The sequence below is a fragment of the Chelonoidis abingdonii genome, chromosome 2, assembly GCF_003597395.2.
Source record: "Chelonoidis abingdonii isolate Lonesome George chromosome 2, CheloAbing_2.0, whole genome shotgun sequence".
Lineage (NCBI taxonomy): Eukaryota > Metazoa > Chordata > Testudines > Testudinidae > Chelonoidis > Chelonoidis abingdonii.
The window spans coordinates 140505281-140532728 of NC_133770.1; the positions used below are offsets into that span (position 1 = coordinate 140505281).

The 27448-nt window shown below is 44.8% G+C and overlaps 1 protein-coding gene across 1 annotated transcript in view; it reads right to left on the reverse strand.

Moving 5' to 3' along the window:
* ANKH (ANKH inorganic pyrophosphate transport regulator) overlaps positions 1-14380 on the reverse strand; it is a 165764-nt gene extending 151384 nt beyond the window's left edge. Inside the window, exons 1-2 of the mRNA XM_032789736.2 lie at positions 14202-14380; positions 13642-13785 (exon numbers count right to left, since the gene is read on the reverse strand). Coding sequence (XP_032645627.1) covers positions 13642-13785; positions 14202-14210 — 153 coding nt within the window. The 5' untranslated portion in view covers positions 14211-14380. The remainder of the gene's footprint in view (positions 1-13641; positions 13786-14201) is intronic.
* Between the last annotated feature and the right edge of the window lie 13068 nt (positions 14381-27448).

The following is a 27448-nucleotide window of genomic DNA, read 5'->3' on the forward strand; positions in this document are numbered from 1 at the left end:
TGCGGGCAGCCCAGAGCCCTTTAAATCCCTGCTGTCGGGCTGGGATTTAAAGGGCTTAGAGCTCCCCACAGCTGCAGACATCCCAGAGCCCTTTAAATCCCAGCCGGAGTTTAAAGGGCTCAGGGCTCCCCGCAGTGGCAGGAGCTCTGGGCCCTTTGAATCCCGGCCCCAGCCTGGCAAAGCTCGGGGTTCCCTGTGGCGGGTGGAGCCCCAGGCCCTTTAAATTTGCCCCTGAGCCCCGGGGGTACCCAGCCACCTCTTCAGCTAGGAGCCCCTGGTTGATTTAAAGGTCCTGGGGCTCCCAGCCACAGCCGACGTCCCAGGGCCTTTAAATCTTGAGGCCCCTCCTCTTCTGCTTGAGGTCCTGCCACTTCCGGATGAGGCCATGCCCCCCTCAGGACTCCGGCAGTACCGGTAAGTCCTGTAAGTTACTTTCACTCCTGCTAAGGGACCATTCAAGGTGAAGTGGCCCATTAACACCCCAATAGGATAGGATAAAAGGGGGGTTAGTGGGTTACAGATAAATCTATTTATTTAATAACCAAGGGGTGGCCAAACTGTGGCTCACGAGCTGCATGCAGGTCTTTTACAGTTAGTAAGTGTGGCTTGCGGAGCCTCCCACGCTCCCCATTATCCCCCTACCAGACTTGGGATGGGGGGGAGAGGAGGTCGGGACCTGTGTCTTGCAGTGGGGTGGTGGGGTAGGGGCTTCTACTCAGCAGGGGAGGGTGGCTCAGGACTTCAGCCCCGTGGGGCGCACCTGCCAGGACCCGGGACTTCAACAAGAGCAGGGCTGAAGCCCCAAGCCTCCGCAAGTGCTTCCCATGGGGCAGAAGCCCGGAGCCCTGGCAGGTGTGACCCTGCTCTCAAACTTCTGAAGACTGTCATATGCAGCTCAGATGATCAGTAAGTTTGGCCACTCCTGTAATAAGCCTTTTCATCCTTATCCATAACATTTTAAATTAACAGCAAACACTTTGTTCAAACCATGGGAACAGCCATGGGTACTGGGATGGCTTTCCAATATGCCAGCCTCTTATGGACCACCTTAAAGAAGACAAATGCACCATGTAACCAATGATATGCCAGCAATACATCAATGAAGACAACAAACTCTCTCCACCACAATTTCAACAACCACCACCTCTCCATTATACTCTCTCTGGAACACTCCCACACAGGCGCAGCGCCAGGGTTTTTCGCACCCTAGGCGCAGAGCTGGCTCTAACCATTTCGCTGCCCCAAGCACGGCGGCACGCCACGGGGGGCGCTCTGCCGCTCGCAGCTCCAGTGGACCTCCCGCAGGCATCCCTGCGGAGGGTCCACTGGTCCCGTGGCTCTAGTGGACCTGCCGCAGGTGTGCCTGCGGATGCTCCACCGGAGCCGCGGGACCAACGGACCCTCCGCAGGGACGCCTGCGGGAGGTCCACTGGAGCCGCCTGCCGCCCTCCCGGCAAAATGCCACCCCCCCAAATCCTGGCGCCCTAGGCAACCACCTAGGTTGCCTAAATGGAAGCGCCGGCCCTGCTCCCACACCAGTATCAACTTCCTCAACACCACAATCAGCTTCAACAATCGAACTTTACAGAAAATATACATGAAACCAACAGATCACCAGACCTATCCCAAACACTCCAAGAAATCTGTTATCTTCCACCGTGCACCCAAATACCACAGAACATTCTCCGAGGAGCAAGTCTGGGATATACACATTAACACACAAAACTGCCGTCACCAAACAAGACACTCCATCAGAGAAGTAGATTGCATCATGGAACAGGCCACTTAAATACCCTGAGAGAACCTGCCTCAATACAGAGCTAAAACCTCTCTAACCACAAACTGATAGTTGTTACCTACCACCCCACAACAGAACCTATATGGAGTATCATCAAACATCTACAATCTATACTCAATAGGGACCCCATCCTGAAAGAAATTTTTCCTGAACCCCCACTTCTGGCCTTCAAACAATCCCCCAACCTCATCAAGCTCAGCAGCAAGCTCCCCACCAACTCAAAACAATAACAGACCCTGCTAGAACAACAGATGCAACACTTGCAGCCATATCTCCACTAATAAAATGATCAACACCACCTCCCCCCCACACACAACACGTTTCATGATCTATGGAGCCTACACATGCCTATCACAATATGTGGTGTTCCTCATCCAGTGTATTAAATGTATCAATAACAACTGTGTGGGTGAAACCAGAATGAACACAGAAGAAAGTGATAAAAGACAAAAATACCTTATCACTTGTGGATGAACACTTTTCACAAAGTGATCACTCTATATCTGACCTATCAGTCCTCATCTCAGAGGAAACCTGTACAACACTTTTTTTCAAAAGACAAGCCTGGGAGCTTAAATTCAAAATTTTGCTAGAAATCACTAAAAATCACGGTCTTACGGCTTATTACAACAATCCCTAACCCACTAAACCCCCTTTTTGTCCTATGATTACAGTGGTCTTAACGGATCACTTCACCTTGAATGATCCCTCAGAATGTGTGCTAACTACTTCTGCTAAACTGTTAGACCTTGTAGTTAGCCTTTTAGAGTGTCACAGCTATGTCTACACTAGCGAGCTTACAGCAGCACAGCTGCACTGATGCAGCTATGCCACTGTAAGATCTTGATTTAATTATGTAGAGGCCACACGCACCTCCAATAAGCGGCGGCAGCGACATCGGTGAGTTACATAAGCACTGTTCACACTACCACTTACGCTGCTGAAACTTATGTCGCTCGGGGGGGGGGGGGTGTAGTTTTTTCACAACCCTGAATGACATAAGTTTTACCAACATGTGGAAGTGTAGATGTGGCCTGAGTAACTTTCCGAAATCTGAGGAAGAGCTCTGTGTAGCTCACTCTCTCATCAACAGAAGTTGGCCCAATAAAAGGTAGTTCTGACGTTACCCTGGTGTTATCTGAACTGGTGATCTGCTAGGCCACTCCAATCCTTGACTCTGGGAGCCAGCCTTACTCTGCTCTGCTGTGAGAACCACCACTCCTGGGCTGTCCATGCACAGCCTCTGGCATGCAAGCTGCTCCTTGGATTGTGCAACTGAATGACACTAGCCAGTATCTCCAGCCCCAGACACAACCCTAGGAACCTGTCTTGCAGTGTCCAGTTATGCATGCTGGACTCTGAAAGCTTATATGAGTTCATCAATTTAACAAAGAAATTGATATGTACCAGCCTTGTTATCCCAAGGGGAGTCTCTGACAGGCTTCAAACCAAACACACTGCTTCAGGTAGAATAAATCTGTTTGTTTATTAACTATGAAAGGTAGATTTTAAGTGATTATAAGTAAGTCAGATTTGGTCAAAAAAAATACAGTCACTCCTTGCTTAACGTTGTAGTTATGTTCCTGAAAAATGTGACTTTAAGCGAAACAATGTTAAGCGAATCCAATTTCCCCATAAGAATTAATGTAAATGGGGGGTTAGATTCCAGGGAATTTTTTTTTTTTTGCCAAAGGGTATTATATACATTTTAAACAAGGAATTTAATACTGCAATCATCATTGCTGAGTATGAAGCGATTGGAGGTGCCCCTGTCTTACCCCACACAGGCACAGCTCACTGGCACTGCAGAAAATGAGGCAGGCAAAGAGGCTGAAGGTGCCGCAGGCTAGGAGAAGCACGTTGTACAGCAAAAGCTGCAGCTTCCCCTACTCTACAAGCACCAGGAGCGGGGAGCTCAACCCTCGGCCCACTCACTCCACTCCGTTCCCCCCAAACCCCCACCCTTAACTTGCTTCTTCCTCCCATCTCCTCCCCCTTTACTCTGCACACCGCGTCCTCACTCCTCCCCCGTCCCTTCCCTGACTCCTGCCCACGGCAATCAAGTTCCTCAGGGGAAGGAGGGCAAGCCTGCGCGCCAAGTCCTCGCTCCTCCCCAACTCCCACCTGAATGCTGCAAACCAGTCGATTGCCGCAGGCAGGAGGAGCAAGGGGAAGGCGCTGATCTGCAGGGTCCACTGGCGTGCAGGAGGCGGGGGGAGGAGGGGGAAGGCGCTGATCTGTGGGGTCCACTGGCAGGCGGGAGGCACTGGGGGGGGCAAAAGCAGGCAGCCAAATGACGTTATAGGGGAGCACTGCACATGCAGGTTCTGTAATGGAGCGGGGACATAATAAGATCGAAACAACATTAAGCGAGAGGATGTTAAGTGGGGAGTTACTGTAAAAGCAAAACGCATTCTAAGCTGATCTTAACACTTTCAATGCCCTTACAAACTTCAGCCAAGCTCTACCCCTTTGATCAGAGCTTCAGACGCTTAGTGGTGATGTCTGCAGATGGAGGTGGAAGAGAGAGGAAGAGCATGGCAAACGTCTCTCCCTTTTATCATGTTCTTTCTTCCCTCTTTGCTTTGCCCCTCATCCCCTCAGAGTCAGGTGAGCATTACCTCATCACAGTCCCTAACTGACCAAAGGAGGGGGATGGGGTGAGTCACTCGGGAGTCGCACAGATCCTTTGTTGTTGCCTAGGCCAGTGTCCTTTGTTCCTGTGAGGCTGGGCTGAGTTTGTCCCGTACATGCCCTGATGAGGTGTGAACTGCCCCTCAGCTCTTGGAGAGTTTTTGCCCAGGCCTGCTTTAAGCCATGAGGACACATTTTCAGCCTCATAACTATATACATGAAATTATAACCTATAACATTACTATAACAGCAATGCTCAATGCATCATGAGCCTTCCGAAGACACAACATGACAAACTTTGCATTGGATACCACACAATCATTTTATAAGGATGAACACAGGGGTGTATAGTGTTCCCACAAGGTACAGAATATCACAGTATTACCTCTCGCACTCTCTCTAATAACCTGGGACCGACACAGCTACAACAACACTGTATGCAACAATGGAAGATTTCTTAAAGTGTGGCACCCAACACTGGACACACTACTCCAGGTGAGGCCTCACCACTGCCAAGTAAAGTGAGAGACTCCGACATCCCTTTTGCATACTTCAATTGACTACTCTTTAGGACTTCCTCCTCCTGCCTGCTGCTAATGACTACCTTCTCTGGCATTCCGTAATGCCTATTTTCCGCAGATTCTGTCCCCACTCTTCCTCATGGCTGCTCCAGACTTCTCTTCATAACTGACCCAGACTTGCTCCCTCTTCCTCTACTATCTTGCCTTACAGAAGGGGTTCTCAAACTGGGGGTCGGGACACCTCAGGAGATCACAAGGTTATTACATGGGGTTCAGTCACAAGCTGACAGTCTCCACCCCAAGCCCTGCTTTGCCTCCAGCATTTATAATGGTGTATAAATTAAAAACACTTGTTTACATATTGGGGTGGAGGGTTCGCACTCAGAAGCTTGCTACGTGAAAGGGGTCACTAGTACAATAGTTCGAAAACCATTGCCTTACAGCTAAGCCAAGAGTGAGCAAACTTTTTGGCCCGAAGGCCACATCTGAGTATGGAAATTGTATGGCAGGCCATGAATGCTCATGAAACTGGGGGTTGGGGTGTGGGAGGGGGTGAGGACTCTGGCAGGGGGTGTGGGCTCTGTAGGTCCAGAAATGAGGAATTGAGTGTAGAGGAAAGGGCTCCGGGCTGGGGCACAGGGCTGGGCTGCAAGCGGGGGGCAGGGCTCCATGCGGCCCTGTTCACAGGTGCTGCTCCTGCAGCTCCTATTGGCCAGGGTTCCTGGCCAATAGGAGCTGTGGAGGCTGCGCCTGGGGCGGGGGCAGCATGCGGAGCCTCTTGGCTGTCCCTACATGTAGGAGCTGGAGGGGGGACATGCTGCTGCTTCTGGGAGCTGCATGGAGCCATGGTATGCCTGGAGCAGGGCAAACCCCAGACCTTGCTCTTCAGCAGGTGCTCGAGGGCCGGTTTAAAATATCTGAAGGGCCAGATGTTTACCTACCCCTGAGCTAAGCCATCCACCTTTCATTTTAAAACAGCTTCAATTTCTAAGCATTCTATTTACACTTCACAGGAACAAGTTAATTTATTAGTGACTAGGCCAAATGCTAATGTCATCCTAATTCCTAGAGACCTAAATAAAGTAATTGCTATCTCCTTCATGAATGCTGTATACAGTACCATTGGTTGCTACATCAGTGCTCACAAACAAGTGTCTAGGCAGTAGCTTCAATATGAAAATCCTACAATGAGGCTTGACTTAATTACAAAAAACGTGGTTCTTTAGCCTCCCTGCTGAGGAGGTAATGTCTGTCAAATGTGGCCTTATGTTACATCTATCTGTAACTAAACTTAACAAGCAAGCAGAATCTTCCACTCTACTTAAGCAACAGCATTGTAAAAGCACACCACTTTCTACGCATAAGGTCTGAGTAAGTGCCTACACCATATAACACTGAATTGCATTGTTGTTGGGGTTTTTTTGGTTTTAAGGTCTCTCTCCATATGAAGACACTGTAGGCCTCAATCAATTCCTACTGAATTCTGGTTGGTGGCCCTGATCGTCTAATTGTTTGGGGCTCTCCCCCGCACACACACACTTGCGTCTATTACCTGTAATGGGCGGGGGGGGAGGGGAAAAGGGGGAGGCAACTAAAACCATATACACCCTTTGTCCTCTAGCCTTCTCCCCTTCGCCTTCTCTCACCTTTTAGTTCTTTGATAGTCAACTGCCTCTTGACTCGTCCCTTCATTTCCACTCCCACAATATCTAGCAACCTCACACTTTGGGTATGGCCTCTTGTTAACTTAATTTTTAAATAAAAAAAGGTTGAGTTGAGAGCCCTAAACCAGTTTACTCTTCAGGCCATTAAGCACAACCCAACCATTCCTGTAGCTGAAAACTGTAGTCTTGTTGGGAAAAGGGATGGTGGTTTTCCTTTGAAGCACTGCTGCTAACTGCTCCAGTCACTTTAAAATGAAACCACTGCTTCTCCTTCAGTGCTTAGCAGTGCTGCAGTATCTGTGCTGTGCCTACAGACCAGAGGGGAGACTAATAAATAGCCTGCTTGGGGATCCCAACTTAATTTCTTAAGTAAGATACATTGGCAAGAGGACAAGAGAAACTGCTGGGAACTGGGAATACAGGTAGGAAAAAGAAGGGTAAGAGTTACCATTTTAAAATGGCACCACTAATTTATTTCCCTAAAAGCATGAATGCCTTTATTCTCACATCCAAAATTGGGAGCTAGGCAGTATTCCCAATAGAAATGGAGATTTGAATACCTGAGCCACAGACTGCTGCTGAAATGGAGAGAGAGAATGAAAATTCCACAATTTATATAAAAGGTGAGGAAGAAAATTGCAGCCATGCTGCCAGGCAGCAGAAAGGCCCCAGAGTCAGTGCTGAAGCAGAGATCTTGAGAGTTGGTGGGTTCTGGAAGTTGTCCCATTACTCATTCCACCTAGTGGCTACAGATTAGCTCTTACTTCTTGGATTTCTCATCTTGGACAATACAGATTGGTAAACTGCACTATTGTTTCCAGTCAGCTTCACATTCTGCTTCTCCTGTACTAACACAATGTTGTAATATTTGGGTTACAAATCCTGCAGGGGAATGTAATTCCTTCAACATGTTTCCAGTGAACCATTAAACAAACAAATATTTCTGTTTAATCTTTTGTAAAAACTTATTTTCTTGAACTAAATTTGGGCCTAAATTTACCTGAAAGTGTCCCTTTAGTTCAGGAATTATGCACACATGTGAAAGCGGGAAAAATCTGTCTTTAAATATTGTTTTAGCAATGCAATATTTTCAAAAACCTAATAATATTTCCACTAGGATACAATACTAATAATGGAATCATGGTTATTGTATATAGTTATAGCCTACACTGATTACAATGGGAGCTTATATTGTCACTTTTCTGTTAAAGTGGTATTAAAGGCCTACCTAATCTAGGTTAGTCTTTGACCACTGATGTCAATCATAATAATACTTTGTTCTTAGGACACCTTTCATCTCAAGTATTTTTGAAATGTATTAACTCTCCTGGCTGCCTTGTGACATCAGTAAGTGTTATGCACTCTTTAAAAATGAGTGAACTGTGGCATCGAAAGGTTATGTAACCTGGCCAAGATGCCACAGTGGCAGTTGGGAATATAAACTCTCCAGTCTCACTAATTCTCTTTAATATTTTATGCACAACTTGTTGTGTTTTTCTGGTCACCATTTAAGAAAAGAAAATGGTTTTAACTACAAGGAGAAACCTGTTAAAATAAAACTAGGCCTCTCAAACCAGCAGCAGCCAACATATTTAGAACAAGAGCTGTTGATGTCTCATTGCTCTTAAGGTAACTCACTTGTTTGAACCCCAAGTACCATACCACATGTAATATAGAAAATTATCAGGTTATCCCAAGAGCCCTGAAGTACTGAAGCACAATAAAGAGTTAATGAGGGAGTAGTAGTTTGCCTCCTTCATTGCCTTGTTTCAGTTTCCCTAAGCCTAAATGCCACTGAGCATAACACGTGCACGCGTGTGTGTATACAGTACTGCTAATGAATTGCAGGTAATGGATCTCACAGTAACAGCCACGGGTCTTGTTTATCCTATGGACAGTTGGAAAAAAAGAAAAAAACATGATTGATAACACTGCTTCAGCTGATTGTTGGAAGACCTACTGTGGCACTGATTGCTGATTCCATTTTCAAAACAGTGTCATACACTCTTACTTGTAGCAAGTAAGGCCCACTGCAGGGACCTTGAGCACTGGTGCACCTTGGTTCCTTTTCTTCTCTGCCTGTGGCACATCATAACCTAGTCTCCTGTGGGTCCCATTTATTTGGGTCTCATTTTGGTTGTTGGTTTTAATGTGCTGGCACTGAGCGATATTGGAGACCTGTGGTACGCAGGATGTCAGACTACTAGCTAATCTTCTGGGCTTGCACTGTATGACTCGAAGTTCGTTAACACCAGTGCTAACACAACAACAGTAGGGAGTCCCAACATTGATAACTGGTGTTGGCAACCAGGGAACACTCTTCCAAAATATTGCTATTACTGATGCAACCTCAGAGGCAGTTTAGTGCACAGAGCACTGACCAACAAGTCAGACCCACATTCTATTCCTAGCTCTGCCAATGGCTTACTGGGCATTCCTGAGCAAATACATTACCCCATCAGCACTTCATTTTCCCCAGTATTGCCAACCCTGAAATGTTAAAAGAAATCAGTCAGTTCCCAAAAAAAAAGTGGCTTAAAAATCATTATACTTTTTGGGGGAAGGGAGGTGCGGTCATTGGCTTCTGGTTTTTGTGTCTTTTGAAGGTTTTTTTCTGCAACCACAAAAAAAATACAAACTTAAAAAAGCAAAAACAACAAGACATATGCTGGTATTTTCAGGTAATCACTGGTCTCCAGTACCTGAGCCCTTAAACAAAACACCAAATATCATGACACTCATGATAAAATCATGAGTTAGCAACACTTCCATTTGTAAAATGTGGATAATGATGCTTATCATTGTGATAAGCATCCCTTTTAAGCTCCCTGGATGAAAAGTGAGAATAGTGGTGTTATTACATCAAAATGTAGTGTATAATACATGATGCAGAAAATAAGGCAGTTCAAAAATTTCTGGGATCCATTCTTAAAAGCCCCCCCCAAAACCTTATTCAACATAATGAAACATTTATGTTAATGTACTTAGAAAAGCCTAAGTCAGTATAAAAACAGAGCAAATAGGAATAATGTGTTAGAGCTAGTATTGCGATTTCCCCCCTCTCCACTTCTAAGTCATTCTGTATTCATACTTCAATATTACAGTTTTTTAGTATAAACAAAATTCAGATGCCTATGTCTGAGAAAAATTTACAAGACTGAGATGAGGGTAGCTGATTGAAATCTAATCACACTTGTGTCCCAAAAAGCAAAGAATGCTGGATCAGGTCATTAAGGTCAATAAGAATATCTTCACAGACGTTAATGGGCTCTGGAACAGACTATAAGGGGGGAGTTTATTAGTTCTCACTTATGTTACTGTAACATTTTTTTTACATCCTAAACACAATACAGAATTATAATTAAAAATACACTGTTCATATGGTACACTCAATCACTGAGTCTTCTGAAAATACTTAATACCCCTTACTGTTAATCTCCCACAATGTACAATGCTCACAAAGTTCTTTAGTCCTCTCCTAAATCACCTGCCAAATAATTATCTAGTGACAGCAGAAGACAAACAAAAGATGTGGCAATTTCTTAGTTGTACTATCCTCCCTGTACTTAGCCACATGATAAAAATATCTCAAATCTCACAAAATTTTGTTAAGCAAATAAGAGTTTAGACACGTTATTGAAAGGGCTCTGCTTTGAAAGCTGTGATCCCAAATAATATTTCTACCATGGAAACAACAAATGGGGAAGCTGTATCAAAAGTCTTATGATCTACAGTATTTTTTCCAATGACTGCTCAATCTGCTCAGCCAGTGTATATTACTAGGCTACTTTTTATACAATAATCTTATATCCGACCTACAAATTCTTCTGTGTTTCTTTTAGAGATTATTAGCCATAGGGAATAACTTTCCTTCATGCTAATTTGATTTATATTAGCAGTCTTACCTTAAGCATAAATGCACAAGGGGAAGTACTATAGCTTTTTCTGAGCTGTCCCTTGGCACACCCATTATTATGAATACAATTATTCTGATTTTGCCCTATTATTAAAATTATTACCGCAGAAGGGAATGATCAGATGACTGGCTCATCAAATATTTTATCTTCTGAAAAGTCTATTTTGGCTCAACAATACTAGCTTGATAATCATGTAGCATCCACTGGGGGAACAAATGCAGATATAACATCTCAAAAATTGGACAAGCTTGTGCATAAAAGAATTACCAACAAAAGAATAAAATTATCATTTCTGCCTCAGCTTCCCCACTCTCACGTGAGGGGATAAACCAACTCACCAGCCAGTAAATTAATGAAGCTCCCACAAGTATCAGTATTTCATTCCCTTTTCCTCAGGGATGCACTTATTGTTAAAACATAGTTCATCATCACTGAAGACAGGTAAACCAGGTCATGTCACCTAGCCTCTCCTCCGGCCTCTGTCTCAGCAATCTTATGCTGCTCCCTATCCAGCAGGCATCCCCAGCTGGTGTAGGAAGACCCCTTTCCTCATCCTTTCCCTGATCCACAATCTCCTGCAGGAACCTCTCTGCTCCCTGCATCAATCCCCCTTTAAGTGAGCAGCTTGTTGGCCTTCTTTCCCCCCTGCTGGGAGGCAGCTGATTAGCCCAACTCCCTTGAAAGGCATCCCATACCTGTCACTATATCTGATTCTACCAGGTATCTAGCATGCCTTGCTGCAAAGAGTGTTGAACTCGATCGACCCTGTCCACAGCAGTGAGACCACCATTTTCGGCACCATTTTAAAAAGCTGCATAAATAATTTTTAACATGCATTTTCTAAATGCTCATTTTCCCAGTGTAAGTGGGGGTTGGGATGTTGGTGGCAAGAGCGTACTGAACACTCACCATTCAAGTTCTTCTGTGATCTACTTGTTAATGTTGAAAGTGCTGATCTGAAGAGAACTGTAATCAATGGAAGACTTTCTTCTGATTGGCATGGACTCTGAATCAGGCCCTATTTGTATAAGGCAGATTGTACATTTGTACCTCTAAGTCACCTTTTTTCTTCTATCCTGTTTTCCCTCTTTTGTCAGGAGGCATAGAGCGGGATTTATAGAAAACTGACTGGTAGAGTAAACTGCCCTTGTGTGAGACAAGAACAAACTGTATATATCAAAATATTCTGAATATCTTTTACTGCTTAAATTTAGAATAAAGATTTTTTGTTAAACTGAGAAGAGAAACAAGAATAAGAATGAAATATCTTGACAAATAGTTGATTTTTATATCCATTTTCCATTGTAATAATTGTGCCCAATCTCGCACTTTTTACACAGACAAATTCACTAATTTATTCTATAGTATCTTTGTCTGAACAAGGAATGCAGGAGTAGGTGCATATGCTGATTGTATGTATAAGAATTGCCTAAAAGGCATCAGATTATCTCTGTTGATGGAACAGTGACATCACAAGGATGAAAGTTGTTAGACGGCATTCAGCTAGTTCACTTGTTGCATGGGGCTTCCACCCACTTGTGGTTATGTTTCCTACACAGGAAACTGTGCCAAGTAAATGGGTCTCTGATAAAAAGTGAGGAAATATGGTGAGCCTTATTTTAGATGGTGTCCAAGGCAAAGAAAAGCTTTAAATCAGCAATAGTGAGGAACTTTAATTAGGATGAAGTGGGCACACTTGTTCACAATTGACTTAATCCATTTCAAAGTTTGTTAGCACAGAGAGCCCTGGAATCTATTGCTACTCTTCTCAGGTTCTCATACCATAGCATCTGAATTCGTGAATTTAAAATGATGACAAAGAAAGCACTACAAAAAGAGTATCAAGGTAAATAAGAGTTAGAAAGTCAGCTCAGTAAATTGTTACAAATTAAATGCTTAGAACTTCACATTTCAGAGATTCTCTCTTGCTGTTTATACTAATGCAGAGAATGCTACCCTATTTTTCCCCCCATTGATGTAATCCATCCTTTGTCAATATCATTACAAAGCAACCTGTAAGAGTTTCCTAAACACAGTGCTTCACTGGTAAGGTGGCAGGGACTGGTGCCTACAAATGGTTCACTGCCTGCTGAAGAGGTTGCAGCAGCATCAGCTTTTCAATGACGCCACATGGAGAGAGGTAAAAGAACAAGATAAAGCAGGCTGTATGAGGGGGAGGGAATTAGGCCCCTTCACTCCATCACAAAATCAATAGATATAACTGCACACCAGCAAGCCCCAAACGAGCAGCAATTAGCAGCATATCTCTGATATATCTATAACCATAATCAATGTCTGTTTAAATATTCTTAATCACCAGCTCAACCTGCTACATGTTTTGCAATAGGTTTTTAAAAGAAAAAAAAAACAACAACCCTTTTCCCCACAAATTTAAAAAATCCACTGTACAATATTTTTGCTTAAAGTAGTTTTAAATTAAAATATAGACAAATTCTTTATGTAATCCCCAATTACATAATCCTTGAGTGCACTAAAAAGATGTCCTTCTATATGCATCAAAGTAGAGTTCAAAACAGATCATGTTTTAACATTCATGGTGGAAAGCAGAAAGAAGTCTGATGAATAATAAACAAGCAGTAAACAGATCTTTCCAACACACAAACACAGGAGGAAGGCTTCAAACCCAAAAGCAACCATGAGATGAAGAACAAACAAAAAACAGAGAGCCCGCCCCCAAATAAATGAGACAATCGATATTCTGCATTCAGGCAAAAATTTGTGATGCACTGAGCAAAGCAGCAGCAATGTTGTTTGTTTTCTGCAAACTGCTATCTGCAAATTCCTCTCGGGATACCTACAGACCACAGTGCACCCTATTTTACAGTTTCCTACAGATGTTCTGGCAGAGGAAAGGCCACATTTGACAATCAAATATAGCCTATGTGTACATTGCTATCAGCGACCCTAGGCTCACAGGGAAGAGACTAATAAATACAGAGGGTGTTTTGTCAACAGTCAGCAACAGGGATCCTAATAAGGCACATTTGCAAAGCAGCAGCTTGCACAGTAATTTATCCCTTAAGGCCAGCGATGGCTGGCTACATTTGGCTACGTCTAGAAAAGGTAAAAGGCATCCGGCGAGTTACCTGCTCCCCGAAGTCGATGGCTATATTGGTGATGCCCAAAGGAACCAAGAATCGGATCAGCGGCCAGTAGTTAGTGAGCGCTGGAAATTTCACCATAGTCCCAGCTGTGCGAGGACCCCAAACACATCTGCCGTAGCAGGGAAACTGCAAGGGGGAGAGGAATGGAGAAAGAAGGGGAAAAAAGAGAGAAAAGAAAAGCCCCCTAAAAATCAAGCTTCTGGCTTGGCTGGGGGAGGCTCTGCATCTAGCAGCAGCAGGGAAGCGGTCTCTTCTCTTCTCCGCCGCCCGCTCTGCGCGGTGTGTTACTGTCTTAGCAAGAAATCCAAAAGATCAAGTCCATCCCTGCTGCCCTCCTCCCACACAACAATGATCTGCTGCTGCTGCTGGGAAAAAAAAGAGGAGGGACACCACCACCACCACCACCACCAGCAGAAATTTCTGCAGGCGGGTTTTCCATTATAGGCGCTAGGGCACACACACGAAAATAAGGTAGGTATCCTGGCTTAGCCTAGCCGGCAGCAGGGGGATGGGCGCAGGGGTGGGAACAAAAACAAACCAACCACCGGCATGGGGCAGGATGAGCCGGGCTGTCTCGCCGCCGCCGCCTCCTTCCCCAGGCTGTGGGAGGAAAGGGACGCAGGAGGCTGGCTGAGGCTCCTGGGCGGCCGCCTTGGTGGTGCAGAACGCGGGCTGAGGCCGGAGACGCTGCGCCCCGGCCCAGCTATGTCTTCTCTCTCGGCGTCTGCCTCTCTAAACACGTGGGTTTTGACACACACCCGGCCTCATTTCAGGGGAGGAGGGGAAAGAGCGGCATCTCTCTGCTCCATCTAACGCTGGCGCCCGGGCACAGCAGCACCTCTAGCTGCTGCAGTCCGCACAGGAGAGGCAGCTGGTGCCTGCTGGGCAGGACAGTAAACAAGTGTGTGCGCGTGGGTGTACAGCGAGTGTGGCTGTACAAATGACTGTGTGTGTAAATGTGCAGTCTCCTCCATACACTGCATTGATGCACATACACACTAGACATAGGCATGATACACGTATACACAACATACTTGCCACGCACGGGCTCATAGCACATTGTATGTGCAGTGCAGGTGTCGGTTTGCGTACAGTAGCTGTGGTTCTGGGGGGGGTGCACAGTGCCACTTCGTGTATGTAGCTGTGGTGTGTGTACATTCACATGGATGTAACTGTGGTGATTTTAAAAAGAACAGAAATACTTGTGGCACCATAGAGACTAACAAATTTATTTCAGCATGAGCTTTCATGAGCTACAGCCCACTTCATCGGATGCATAGCATGGAACATATAAGAAGAGTGTATATATATATATATATATACACATACAGAGAAGATGCCATACCAGCTCTAAGAGTCTAATTAATTAAGATGACCTGTTAGCAGGAAAAAAACATTTATAGTGATAATCAAAATGGTCAATTACGGACAGTTGACAAGAGGTGTAAGGCTAGTTATAATAAGGAAATAGTTTCAAGTAGTGTAATGACTCAGCCATTCCCATGGTTTTGCATGTACAATAGCTGCATTTCTATGTGTACATGCATGTCTACAACTAGCATGCATCTGTTAAAGCCCTCTGTTGTGCTCCAAGGCACTGCCACATAATGGAGTTACAGTCAGCAGAACTGTGCAGTTTTCTGTTCCTCCATGCATTGTCCCAACACTCATCCGTAAACTTCTCCCCCGGTCTGGTTTTAGGATTTATGAAATCCCAAGCAAAAGTGGAGCTTTACAGTGCTTGGAGCAGGACTTCATCTGTGAGTTGCCCACTTGCCTCCCTCTCTTGTTCCACTGTAAAAGTGTGGAAGAGTGAGCTGGTCTGCAAGTTGCACGTCAACACAGGTCCCTCTCAAAAGTCGGACCCCAAACTTGCATTGCATGTTAATAAGGCCTTCACAGTGTGCATTTGATCATTACTGTAGAATACTGTAGAATGTAAGCAGTGCCTGATAGGGAAAGCACATCCATCTGTTAATGACTGGCTGGAGGATTTACAGTACCGAAGTAAAATAGTGGATGGGGGTGTTTTTTATCTCGCTAGTCATTACCGATCAGAAAATGCCTGACCCAGAGTTTTTGTTCTGATAAACCACATAAAATAATAAATAAATGGAGACCATTTCAGCAAGATGTGTTAATATTTCAAAGTCAGTTTAATTTCTGAACAATAAAATGTGCCATTTGCTTGTAGTTCGGAGGCCCAAGCCTGCTCACATGGAAAGCAATGGAGTATCTGTTCACTGGGAGCACTGTTGGACCCTGGCTCCTTTTCTAGAAAAGAAAGACTAATGCAGTTAACCACTGAGAAAAGCAGGACGTGATTCTCAATTTTTAAATTGATATGTGTAAGACACTTGGACGTTCCAATTTCTGTTGATGGATTTACCCTAAAGGTAGAAGAACCAGGGTATGTCTACACTGCAAAGTAAAACCCATAGCACCACATCTCAAAGCCCAGGTCAGTTGCATCTGGCTCAGGCAGCAGGGCTAAAAATAGCAGTGTAGCTATTTGGTCTTGGGCTGGAGCCCAGGCTCTGAAAGCCAGTGATGGGTGAAGGATCTCAGAGTCCGAGCTCCAGCCTCACTGAGAGTGTATACTCTGCTATACCTTCTTCAAGTAGATGCAGCTGTGTATTCCACTTAAGTGTGTGCATGCCCAGCGCTCTGGATTTGGAGAATTTTGCCTAGCAGTACCTCTGGAGGGGAGATGCTCGCACCTCATGGCTGTAGCCCCTCTCTTGGCTTATGAAGCAGCATGACCCTGACCTCCCTCAGTTCCTTCTTACCTCCCATGACTGGAGTTGGAGCTCTGTGTAGTTTTCAACCTCACAATCCTTTATTCAGTGACTTTTTTCTAGTTTTATATAGTTCATTAGTACCACTAGTGCAGTGTTAGTTAGATTTACTGTTAGTTGGAGCTTGTGTTCCTGTAGCGATGCAGAGACTCACCCCTGCAGCACCTCCTGCTGGTCATCTCAGGGAATTAGCTCTTCCAGCCTCCAGAGTGCCCTCTGCAGGCCAGTTTCCCATTACCACTGCCTCCCCCTCCATGTCCATCCTAGACCCCAGTGCCCTTTTATCTGGGGTACTGCTCCCAGCAATACCCCCACACTCTGCCTCTGGGTCACCCCCAACCCTCTAATCCCCACCTTGCCTCAGTCTGGGCTACTGCTAGTCATCATCAAGCCCCTGCTCCCTGGGGCAGACTGCAGTGTGAAAGCCACTCATCATAGGCAAAGAGGTTCAGACCTGCTGCCTTCCGCTGCCTCCCAGTACCTCTATGGGCCTAAGACCAGGCCCTGCAGCCTGGGGAGTCACCAGCCTGGAGATCCCATGCTCCTCTGGCCTTTCCCCAACCCTGTTTCACTCCCATACCCCTCAGGCAGCTAGATCCATCTCCCTCCTCAGCTAAGGAGAGACTCTGCCAGCTTCTGGCTCACTGGCCTTTTATAAGGCCAGCTGTGGCCTGATTGGGGCATGGCCCAGCTGTGGCTGCTTCCCCAGTCAGACTATTATCTGCTTTCCCTGCCACAGCCTTCTCCCAGGGCTGTTTTAAGCCCTTTAGGGCAGGACCAGGTGATCCCCTTGCTACAGTTCCCTCACCAGGGTTTAAACATTGTCAATCGGGGGGGAATCACCAATAACCATCCCCATGCACAGTGTTTGCTGCTCTAGGTGAAGCCCCCATCATGGAGCAATGTTTGATTTGCAGATCATTGATGGAACGGACTCATGTGGTGAGGGGTCTTCATCTGAAGCAGCATCTGCTTGAACAGGCCATGCTGTCTACTTCAACACTGAGGCCTTCATCAGATTCCAAGTCATCCTCTGGTTCTAAGAGTGCTGCTGCTTCTCATGCTGGAGCGGGTGCCTCTCTGAAGAGACGGAGACAAAGACAGCCTGTACCTGCTGACAATGGGGACAGAGTGAAGGCAGTAGCTTCAGCAAATGTTACCGAGCACGCTCAGTACAAGCCAAGCAGCAGCTCGGAGGGCCTTCCCCCCGTGGCCTCCCTGCCATGTTGCCTCTCCATAGAGGAGTAATTTCCTGTTGAGTGTGCCTAGGTCATGTAAAAGGTCATGTAAAACCAACCAAGACTGCTCCAGGTCCCGTGGGGACTTGTCTTCCTCTTCCAAAAGGAGTATGAATCAGCATGTGATAAATGCAGGTGTGTGGGATATAGCAGGTCCCACCAGCCTCTCCTCAGCACCATCCAGACAGGTCAGAGACCTATACAGTTGACTCCGGTTCTGGCCCCAAGGTGTCTCTTGAGTCCAATACTGACAAGGGCAATGCTGGCATAGTCTGCTTCTGTGCTGGTGGCATATCAGGCAGCAGTGGACCTCTTCTGTCTTTTGGTTTCAACCTCTCCTTTGGTCCAGGACTGCATCCGTTATAGCCCCATTGGCTGCATCCTTTATAGTCCTAGGCCACTGAACCTATGCATCTGTTCGCACCGCACCCCAATATTTCCCTTCCACACTCAGTGGAAATGGGGCCAGTACCAAACTGGGCACAAGGGACCTCCTCAGCACCAGGAACTTCTTCAGTAACCCCATGGCCAGTGCTGTCAATGTTGCCATGGCAGCAGTCTCCTCCCTCCACTTCGGCACCAGTGGTTACTTGGGTACCAATGCTGACTTCAAGGTCAGCACTGCTCCTGGCAAGGGAAATGACCGAGGCATACTCGGTGCTGTTGGAACTGTTTCCACCATTGATGCCACACCTCCCTCCCCCGCAGGCTATGGACAAGTTGGACTGTGTGCTCAGACCTCCAGGGCTGGCCCGGCCAATTCCCCCAATGCTGAGACTCTTCAGCATTTGAGTTGGGATCTTACTCCTCCTGCTCTCCATTGCCTGAGCGAGGGCTGATCATGGAGCACTATGGGTATCAGGATTGGTGCTCATCTCATGGTCAGGACAGGGCCCCCTGGCCTGGCACCTACTGGCCATGAATGCTATTTTCATACCAGTGACCTCCATGGACTCTGTGGTCATGTAGGTCCCACTCATCCTGCTTGAATCCAAGATCACCAGCTAGGTCTGTAGCTTTGACCATTTGCCACAGGTCCAGGTACTGATGAATCTTCCCCTCAAGGAGCCTCCAGAGTCATCCTGCTTGGGCCCATTGGGCCACAAGTAGGATCTGGCTCTGGCACAATTAACTGCCTCATCCTTGTTCCCAGATGATTCCGCAGTTCCGGGCTCTTCCTTCCCTTCGATACCGGAGGATTTCAAGCCGTACCAGGACCTGTTGCAGCTCATGGCTTCTTCCTTGGGTATTCAAGCAGAGTTTCCGCAGGAGAACACTCACATGTTAGTGGATACCCTCAACCATTAGCCCCTGGGAGAGTCGCCCTCCCTATTAATGATGTGGTCTTTGAGCCTTCAAGGTCCTCTGGAACATGCCACCTTTGACAGCACCTGCAACTAAGCACATACAAAAGTGCTACATTGTTTCCAGGCAGGGATTTGAGGGGTTTTGTTCCCATCCATCCCCAGATTCCTTGATAGTAACTGTGGTGAATGATAAAGCCCAACAGGACAGGTGTAAGTCCAATCCCAAGGAGAAGGACTCTAAGTGAATGTACCCAGTGGGCAGGAGATTTACACTTCCTCTTTGTAGGAAACAAATTACTAATCAGCAGACACTACTATCCAAGTATGACTTTGTCAGCTGGATGGCTATGTCTAAATTCATAGACCAGCTGCCACAGCCTCGAGGGAGGAATTTCAGACATTTGCTGCTTGGTGTCTAAGACTTCTTTGTAGTCCCCGCTGGATATCATGGATACTTCAGCCACAGCAATGGCCTCCACAGTGACTATGAGGAGGTCTTCCTGGCTGCAGAATTCGGGCATTGCTCCTGATATCGAGCAGACCATTGAGGATCTGCCCTTTGATGGCCATGTGCCGTTCCAGGATAAAACAGATGAGACTCTGCACTACTTCAAGGTCTCTAGGGCAACCCTTCAGTCTTTGGGGGTGTATGCACTAGCAGTGCAGAGGAACCACTATGGCATTCAATAGCAACAATGACTGCAGTATCGTCCACAGCACATGTTTGGGCAGCCTTTCCGTCTCCCAAGACAGAAGAATTACTCAGAAAGGGGCATAGATTGGTCTGAATTCTTCTACTGGTCCTAGACTCTTTATAGTGGTGGACGCTTCTTGAGAATGTTTGTGAGGGCATTCCTTTCGTCTGGCCCTTACCAACTGGATTTTTGTTACCAATGCCTCTCTGATGTGCTGGGGGAGCACATCTGTGGTCACAGGAAGTCCAAGGTCTGTGGTTGGAGCAGGAGTCCTCTCTTCATATCAGCGTGTTGAAGCTTCAGGCCATTTGCAATGTATGTCACATTTTTGGGGATCATATCGGGGCTCAGTGGTTCAAATATTTACCAACAATACCACTGAGAAGTATTATGTGAACAAGTAAGGAGGAGCACACTCCAGGATGCTCTGCCAAAAGGCAATCAGGTTGAGGCAGTTTTGCATCGAGAAGAGTATCACTCCAAGAGCTGACCACTTGCCCAGGGTTCAGAATCACCTTGTGGACTATCTCAGCAAGAATTTGTCGCTGAGTCACAAGTGATCTGTGATAAACATCCTCTGAACTATCTTTGATGATCTACCTGTTTGCTACAATAGGAAATGTCACCTGTTCTGCTCTCACAGAGGCATCAGTCCAGATTCACTGTCTGATGCCTTCTCTCTCTGGCAAGTGGCTCTTATATATGCCTTTCCCCAGACCTTGATCATCCCTCATGTCATCCTCAAGCTGAAGGCACATTGGGCCAAGCTCATTCTCACTGCTGTCTTGCCCTGTCAATTCAGCCTCCCCTTCCATGTGGTCACTGGCCTGTGGAATTCAACCAATGGTGGTTTCCATCCAGGACATCTTGGAGTACCTGCTGCAACTTGAGTCATTAGGACATGTGCTTAGTTCACTGAAAGTGCATCTGCCAGCGATATCGGCATTTCATCCCTCTATTCAGGGAAGGTCAGTCTTCTCCAATACCGTGGTAGCAAGATTCTTAAATGGGTTTCTTTGTCTATATCCTCTGGTCTGAGAGCCTATTCCTCTGTGGAACCTTAGCATGGTCCTAGTGACACTGATGGGACCTCCACTTGAGCTCCTTTCTACTCTTGTGTCAGAAAACTGTGTTCCTGGTAGTGATAACATCCACAAGGAGATTGTGTGAGTTGCAGGCTCTGATGGCAGGGCATCCTTATAGACAATTCTCCAAAAACAAGGTGCCTTTATCACCACACCCCACGTTTTTGTCTAAAGTGGTTTCTCAGTTTCATTTGAACCAGATGGTATACTTACCTGTATTCTTTCCTATGCCACAACTGCTTGTGAGTCACCTAAGTGGAATCCAAAGCTGCATCCACTGAAAGAAGAAACTTATGGTAATGTGGTTCTTCAAGATGTGATAAACACATGTATTCCACAACTCACCCTTCGTCCCTTCTGCACTGCAGTTTCATCTCTCAGCATTTGGTGCGAAGGACCTGACAGCTGGGGGATATATGAGGCGCCACCTCATATAGCCAGGGGAGGGGCTACGACCATGAGGCATAAGTGCCACCTGTCTATAGGTACTACTAGGCAAAATTCTCTGGCGCACTAGCTGTGCACACACCTAAGTGGAATACATATCTGCATCACATCTTGAAGAACCACAGTTACAGCAAGTAACCATTTCTTTATATCTATACAGCCCCACAGTCTGTGCCCACAAGCCCAAGTGAATTGACCCAGACTCTGTGCCATTGGATTTTCTTTGCAGTGAAGATGTACCCTCACCATCTAAAAGCTTTTAGAACCCTTTGTGATTTTCAGAATCCAGATCCCTGTAAAACTAAAAGGGAGGGAGCGGGGAGAAATGTAGGAAAACCTTTTAAAATGTTTTGCTACTCACAAGAACTTTAGAAAACTTTTAGAGATTGTGTGAATCCTCTCACTTTGGGGTTCTCTCATGCCACTTCCTGCAGAGATGCTGACAGCTCTCAGTGTCAAGCAGCAATGGAAATTAAGATGTGTGATCAAGCTGAGGAAATGTGGAAAGGAGTTGATAGTTAAAAGGAAATGAAAAAAGAGCGATTCAAATGGAAGATGGATTCAGGGGCAGAGCAGTGGGCAAGGATTTAGAAGTGGAAGAGGTGGTGTGAGAAAACCATAAAGGTACTGCATCCCCTGCAGGCAGGGTTCCAATGTCACAGTATGGTAGGGGGAAGCTGAAGTAATGGGGGTAAAGCAGGAGAGAACATAAGAATGGCCATACTGGGTCATACCAAAGCTCCATCTAGCCCAGTATCCTGTCTTCCAACAATGGCCAATGCCAGGTGCCCCAGAGGGAATTAACAGAACAGGTGATCATCAAGTTCTCTATTCCGTCGCCCATTCACAGCTTCTGGCAAATAGAGGCTAGGGATACCATCCCTGCACATCCTGGCTAATAGCTATTGATGGATCTATCCTCCATGAATTTATCTAGTTCCTTTTTGAACCCTGTTACAGTCTTAGCCTTCACAACATCGAGGTCTGAAGCAGGAGAGGTTGACAGGATGAGAAGAAACAAGTGCAAAAGCAGGAGCTGGGGTGGAGACATAAATATGCCCTTGAATTTACACCACCACATTCTGACACCTATAAAGTGCCAAGTAATGAGAATGGTACCATTCTGACTGAGGTGTTAACAACAGGGAAAATCCCACTGGGAAGGTGTACAGAGAGGGGAATCATCTTCCTTCTTCCCAGGCTGTGGATTGAGTGAAGATGTGGAGACAAATCCTGCCTAAGGATTGTAGTGGCCGTGTGTGTGTGTGTGTATAGATAGACATAGATATAGGTATATAGATTAGGGCTGTCAATTAATTGCTGTTAACTCATGTGATTAACTAAAAAAAAATTGTGATTAAACAAAATTATAACAATAGAATACCAATTGGAATTTATTAAATATTTTTGGATATTTTTCTACATTTTCAATATTGATTTCAATTACAACACAGAATACAAAGTGCAAGTGCTCACTTTATTTTTATTACAAATATATGCACTGTAAAAATGATAAACAAAAGAAATAGTATTTTTCAATTCGCCTCTTACAAGTACTGTAGTGCAATCTTTTTATTGTGAAAGTGTAACTTACAAATGTAGATTTTTTTTGGTTACATAACTGCACTCAAAAACAAAACTGTGTGTGTAAAACTTTAGAGCCTACAAGTCCATTCAGTCCTACTTCTTATTCTGCCAATCACTAAGACAAACAAGTTTGTTTACATTGACGGGAGATCCTGCTTCCTGCTTTTTATTTACAATGTCACCTGAAAGTGAAAACAGGTGTTCACATGGCACTTTTCTAGCCAGCATTGCAAGGTATTTACATGCCAGATATGCTAAACACTCGTATATCCCTTCAATGCTTCGGCCACTACTCCAGAGGACATGCTTCCATGCTGATGCATGCACGTTAAAAAATAATACTTCAATTAAATTTGTGACTGTACTCCTTGGGAGAGAATTGTATGTCTCCTGCTCTGTTTTACCAGCATTCTGCCATATATTCATGTTATAGCAGTCTCAGATGATGACCAGCACATGTTCATTTTAAAACACTTTCACAGCAGATTTGACAAAACACAAAGAAGGTATGATGTGAGATTTCTAAAAGAAGCTACAGCACTCGACCCAGATTTAAGAATCTCAATGCTGTCCAAAATCTGAGAGGACGAAGTGTAGAGCATGCTTTATAAGTTTAAAAGAGCAACGCTCTAATGCGAAACTGTAAACCTAAACCACCGAAACAGAAAATCAACCTTCTGTTAGTGCATCTGACTCAGATTAATGAAAATGAACATGCGTCAGTCTGAACTGCTTTGGATCCTTATCAAGCAGAACCGGAAGCCATGTCCTGTGGAATGGTGTTTGAAGCATGAAGGGACATAGAAATCTTTAGCACATCTGGCATGTAAATATCTTGCAATGCCAGTGTCAAGGTATCTTTCCCAAACTTTGAACTTTAGCGTCCGAAAGTGGGGACCTGCATGTACCCTTCTAAGCTTAATTCCTAGCTTAGATCTGATAGCGCTGCCACCAACCAGAAATTCCAGTGTTATACACTCCTGTCTCCAAAACTTCCCTGGGGACCCAAGACCCAACCCCTTGGGTCTTAAAACAAGGGAAATAAACCATTCCCTACCAGACTCTCTCCCTCCCTGGTTACCCTGAGAGTACACTGATCCAAACTCCTTGTATCTTAAAACAAGAGAAATTAACCTTCCCCCACCTCCTTTACCCCACCACCCCTGAGAGTTCAGGCCCAATCCCTTGGTCTAAACAAGGGGAAAAAATCAATCAGGTTCTTAAAAAGAAAGCTTTTAATTAAAGAAGAAAAATTAAAAATTATCTCTGTAAAATTAGGATGGAAAATGTTTACAGGGTCTTCGGCTTATATAGACTAGAGGGACTCCCCCCCGCCCCAGCCTAAGATACAAGTTACAGCAAACAGAGGTAAAATATCCATCCAGCAAAATACGCATTTGCAAGGTAAGAAAAACAAACATAAAACTAATCCGCCTTTTCTAGCTAGTACTTACTATTTGAACATGAGAGACGTTGTCAGAAAAGATTGGAGAAAGACCTGGTTGCACGTCTGGCCCCTCTACCCCAAAAAGAGAACAATGAACAAACAAACAGCACAAACAAAACTTCCCTCCACCAAGATTTGAAAGTATCTTGTCTCCGATTGGTCTCTGGTCAGGTGTCTGCCAGTTCACTGAGCTTCTTACCTTACAGGTAAAAGGAGACATTAAACCCTTACATTATCTGTTTATGCAGCCAGCTACAAACAGCCATTCGTGAACCGCCTGTTCTCACTTTCAGGTAACATTGTCAACAAGACGCAGGCAGCATTATCGCCTACAAATTGTAACCAACCTTGTTCGTCTGAGTGATTGACTGACCAAGAAGTAGGACTGAATGGACTTGTAGGCTCTAAAGTTTTACATAGTTTTATTTTTTAATGCAGGGGTTTTTGTACATAATTCTACATTTGTAAGTTCAGCTTTCATGATAAAGAGATTGCACTACAGTACTTGTATGAGGTGAATTGAAATTTACAATTTTTTGTTTTTTACAGTGCAAATATTTGTAATAAAAAATAAAGTGAGCACTGTACACATTGTATTCGGTATTGTAATTGAAATAAATATATAAGAAAATGTAGTAAACATCCAAAAATATTTAAAATAAATGGTATTCTGTTGTTGTTTAACAGCACAATTAATTGTGATTAATATTTTTAATCATGCAATTAATCACAATTAATTTTTTAAATCACTTAACAGCCCTAATATATATAAAATCAGAAGATCCACATAACAGGTCTCTTTCCTGACTTACTCCTGCCTCCCCCTCCAAGGGGAGTTTCACAGCCTTTGAGAAGAAGGCTGAGTTTAAGTGAAAGAGACCACCCATTACTTAATTCTCTCATATCAAATTGCTTTTAGAGTTGCATTGCTATGCTATGTGCTATTAATTGGAGCCATGTTTTACCCCAGAAGTGGTTGCATTTCCACAGTAGGTGAAGTATTTCTTCAGGCTTATGATCCTGAAAGCAAAACCTGCAGTACGAGTAAGGTTACATAAGGATTTTGATTACAAGTTCCTGTTTTTACATATTCATTTATTTCTGGAGAAAAAAAATCTCCTTTCCAGGTAAAACTGTCTTTGCTTGGTTTCAGTCTAGAGGGAATTTTTTAAGTTTTAAGAAAAATCTTTGTGCTGTTTTTGAGTTGCAGAAAGGTAAGAAAAGATTTACCTTTTAACATTTACTTTCATATGTAATTCATGGTTGAAATTTACAGTTTGAAATTTTTGGGTTGACTAATATTTAAGGATTATGCCCTTTCATTGCCTATGAAAAACAAACACCCCCCACACAAAAATAAATACTCCCAAAGTTACAGCATTTAAAAACTCAGTATCATATCTCCCAGTGTTAGTTATCTGGAGGTACAGTAATTACTTCTATCTACTCTAACAGTTAGGCCCAATCCTGCAAAAACTTACATGAGTAGTTTTATTAAGCATAATAGAACTGCTCACATGTGTAAGCATTTGCAGTATCAAGGCTTTAAAGTCATTCAGCAGATCATATTTATTGACTTGAGTGGACTTTGGATCCCTACAGCTGTAATTTGTTTCCTAATATTTAATTAATGCCCCATATTTTAAAGTGTTGGGCAACTTCAATAACACACAAAGCTATCTGTGCCTCCTATAATGAAATAAACAATTAAGTTCTTCTGTCCACATTTATCTCTTTTTCTTTACCTCATTAATTTCTTCTGCTTGTTGAATGTATGGATTTGTTTCTACTCCTCTTCCAACTTGTGTACACTACTCAAGGCATGGAGGCTCATGCAGAATTTGTTTGTGGTGGGGTATACCACCTCTTTAAGTGATAGTCTGGTGCTCACAGCCAAAACAGTGCAATCAAGTGGCACCCTGCACCTGTCCTTTGGACTTGGCTATCCAAACAGGAAAAGGAGAAGAGATGAGAAGCCATAGGCTTTAGAGACTTAGTCTCTCTGACCACAAGTTTCATTGCTCTGATTCAAGGGTCTGAGGTAAGAGTTCACTGAAGTGGATTAAGTCAGCATACTAGGCATAGAGCTGCCTAAAATAGCCAATGGAAGAGGCTGATGAGAGGGGTGTGTGCTAAGCCCTCTCACTCTGGTGGAGCTAGGCGCCTATCATTGCTTCTGATCCACAGCTAGGAACCTCTCACAGGGGGTCAAGTGGCTTAGGTGCCTAAACCACTTCTTGGAGGAATGGATTAGGTGTCTGCCTCAGTCCACATAATGTGGCTGGGAGAGGTTGTGGTGCCACCATTACCCACCCCATAACTTTTAACGAGGTGGTTGGAGTATTTGCCTGAGATGTGTGAGAACCAGGTTCAATTCCTTCCCCCTGCTAGAGGAGGAGAAAGGATTTAAACAGGGTCCACCTCTCAGGAGAGTGCTCTACCCCCTGACCTATTCTGATGGCGGGGGTTCCCTCAATCTCTTCTGCTGAAGTTATTCTGCTATGACTGCAGCAGGGGGGCTCCAGGCAAGTGCCCTAACCATTGGACTACAGAATCTCTCTCTCTCCCAATGACTGAGGATAAATACTTAAATAGTCTTGGGAAAGAGGAGTGCGATTGATTCTGCAGTTTAGGTGCCTAAACTGCTTCATGAATCACACCCTATGTGCACAAACTAATTACTCCTATGAATTTTAGGACATTACAATTTATAATAGGGAGTCAGGAACAAACAAGACAAGGATAAACAACACTTTATTCCTGGAAAGGATAGAGACAAATTAGAAGATGGTAAAGAGAACAGGCAAAAGAGTCAGGGTCATGAAATAAATGAGGACCTAACCAATTCTGCAGCAATGAACACTAAATACACCACAAACTAAATAAAAATAACAAAATTCCCTCCCCCTCAGCTGATTGGCAAAGTTGGGGAGAGATGGTGTCTGTTGTTGGGATGCTAACAGTGTCCCTTTTGACTGGAGTGAGTCCTTAGTTGCCGCAGTCCCTGGTTTGGTGCAGGGCAGGCTTACTGGGTATAGTTTCTACTCCCCATTTTTGTGTGTGGAGTGGGGTGTTCCTCTTCACTATAAAGTGCTGGCTTCCAGTGCAGGGCAGGCCTGTTGGAGACATCAGGCAAGCCATCCTCTTGAGTCAAGAAACAAAATGGAGTCTTTGGTCCTATGTCA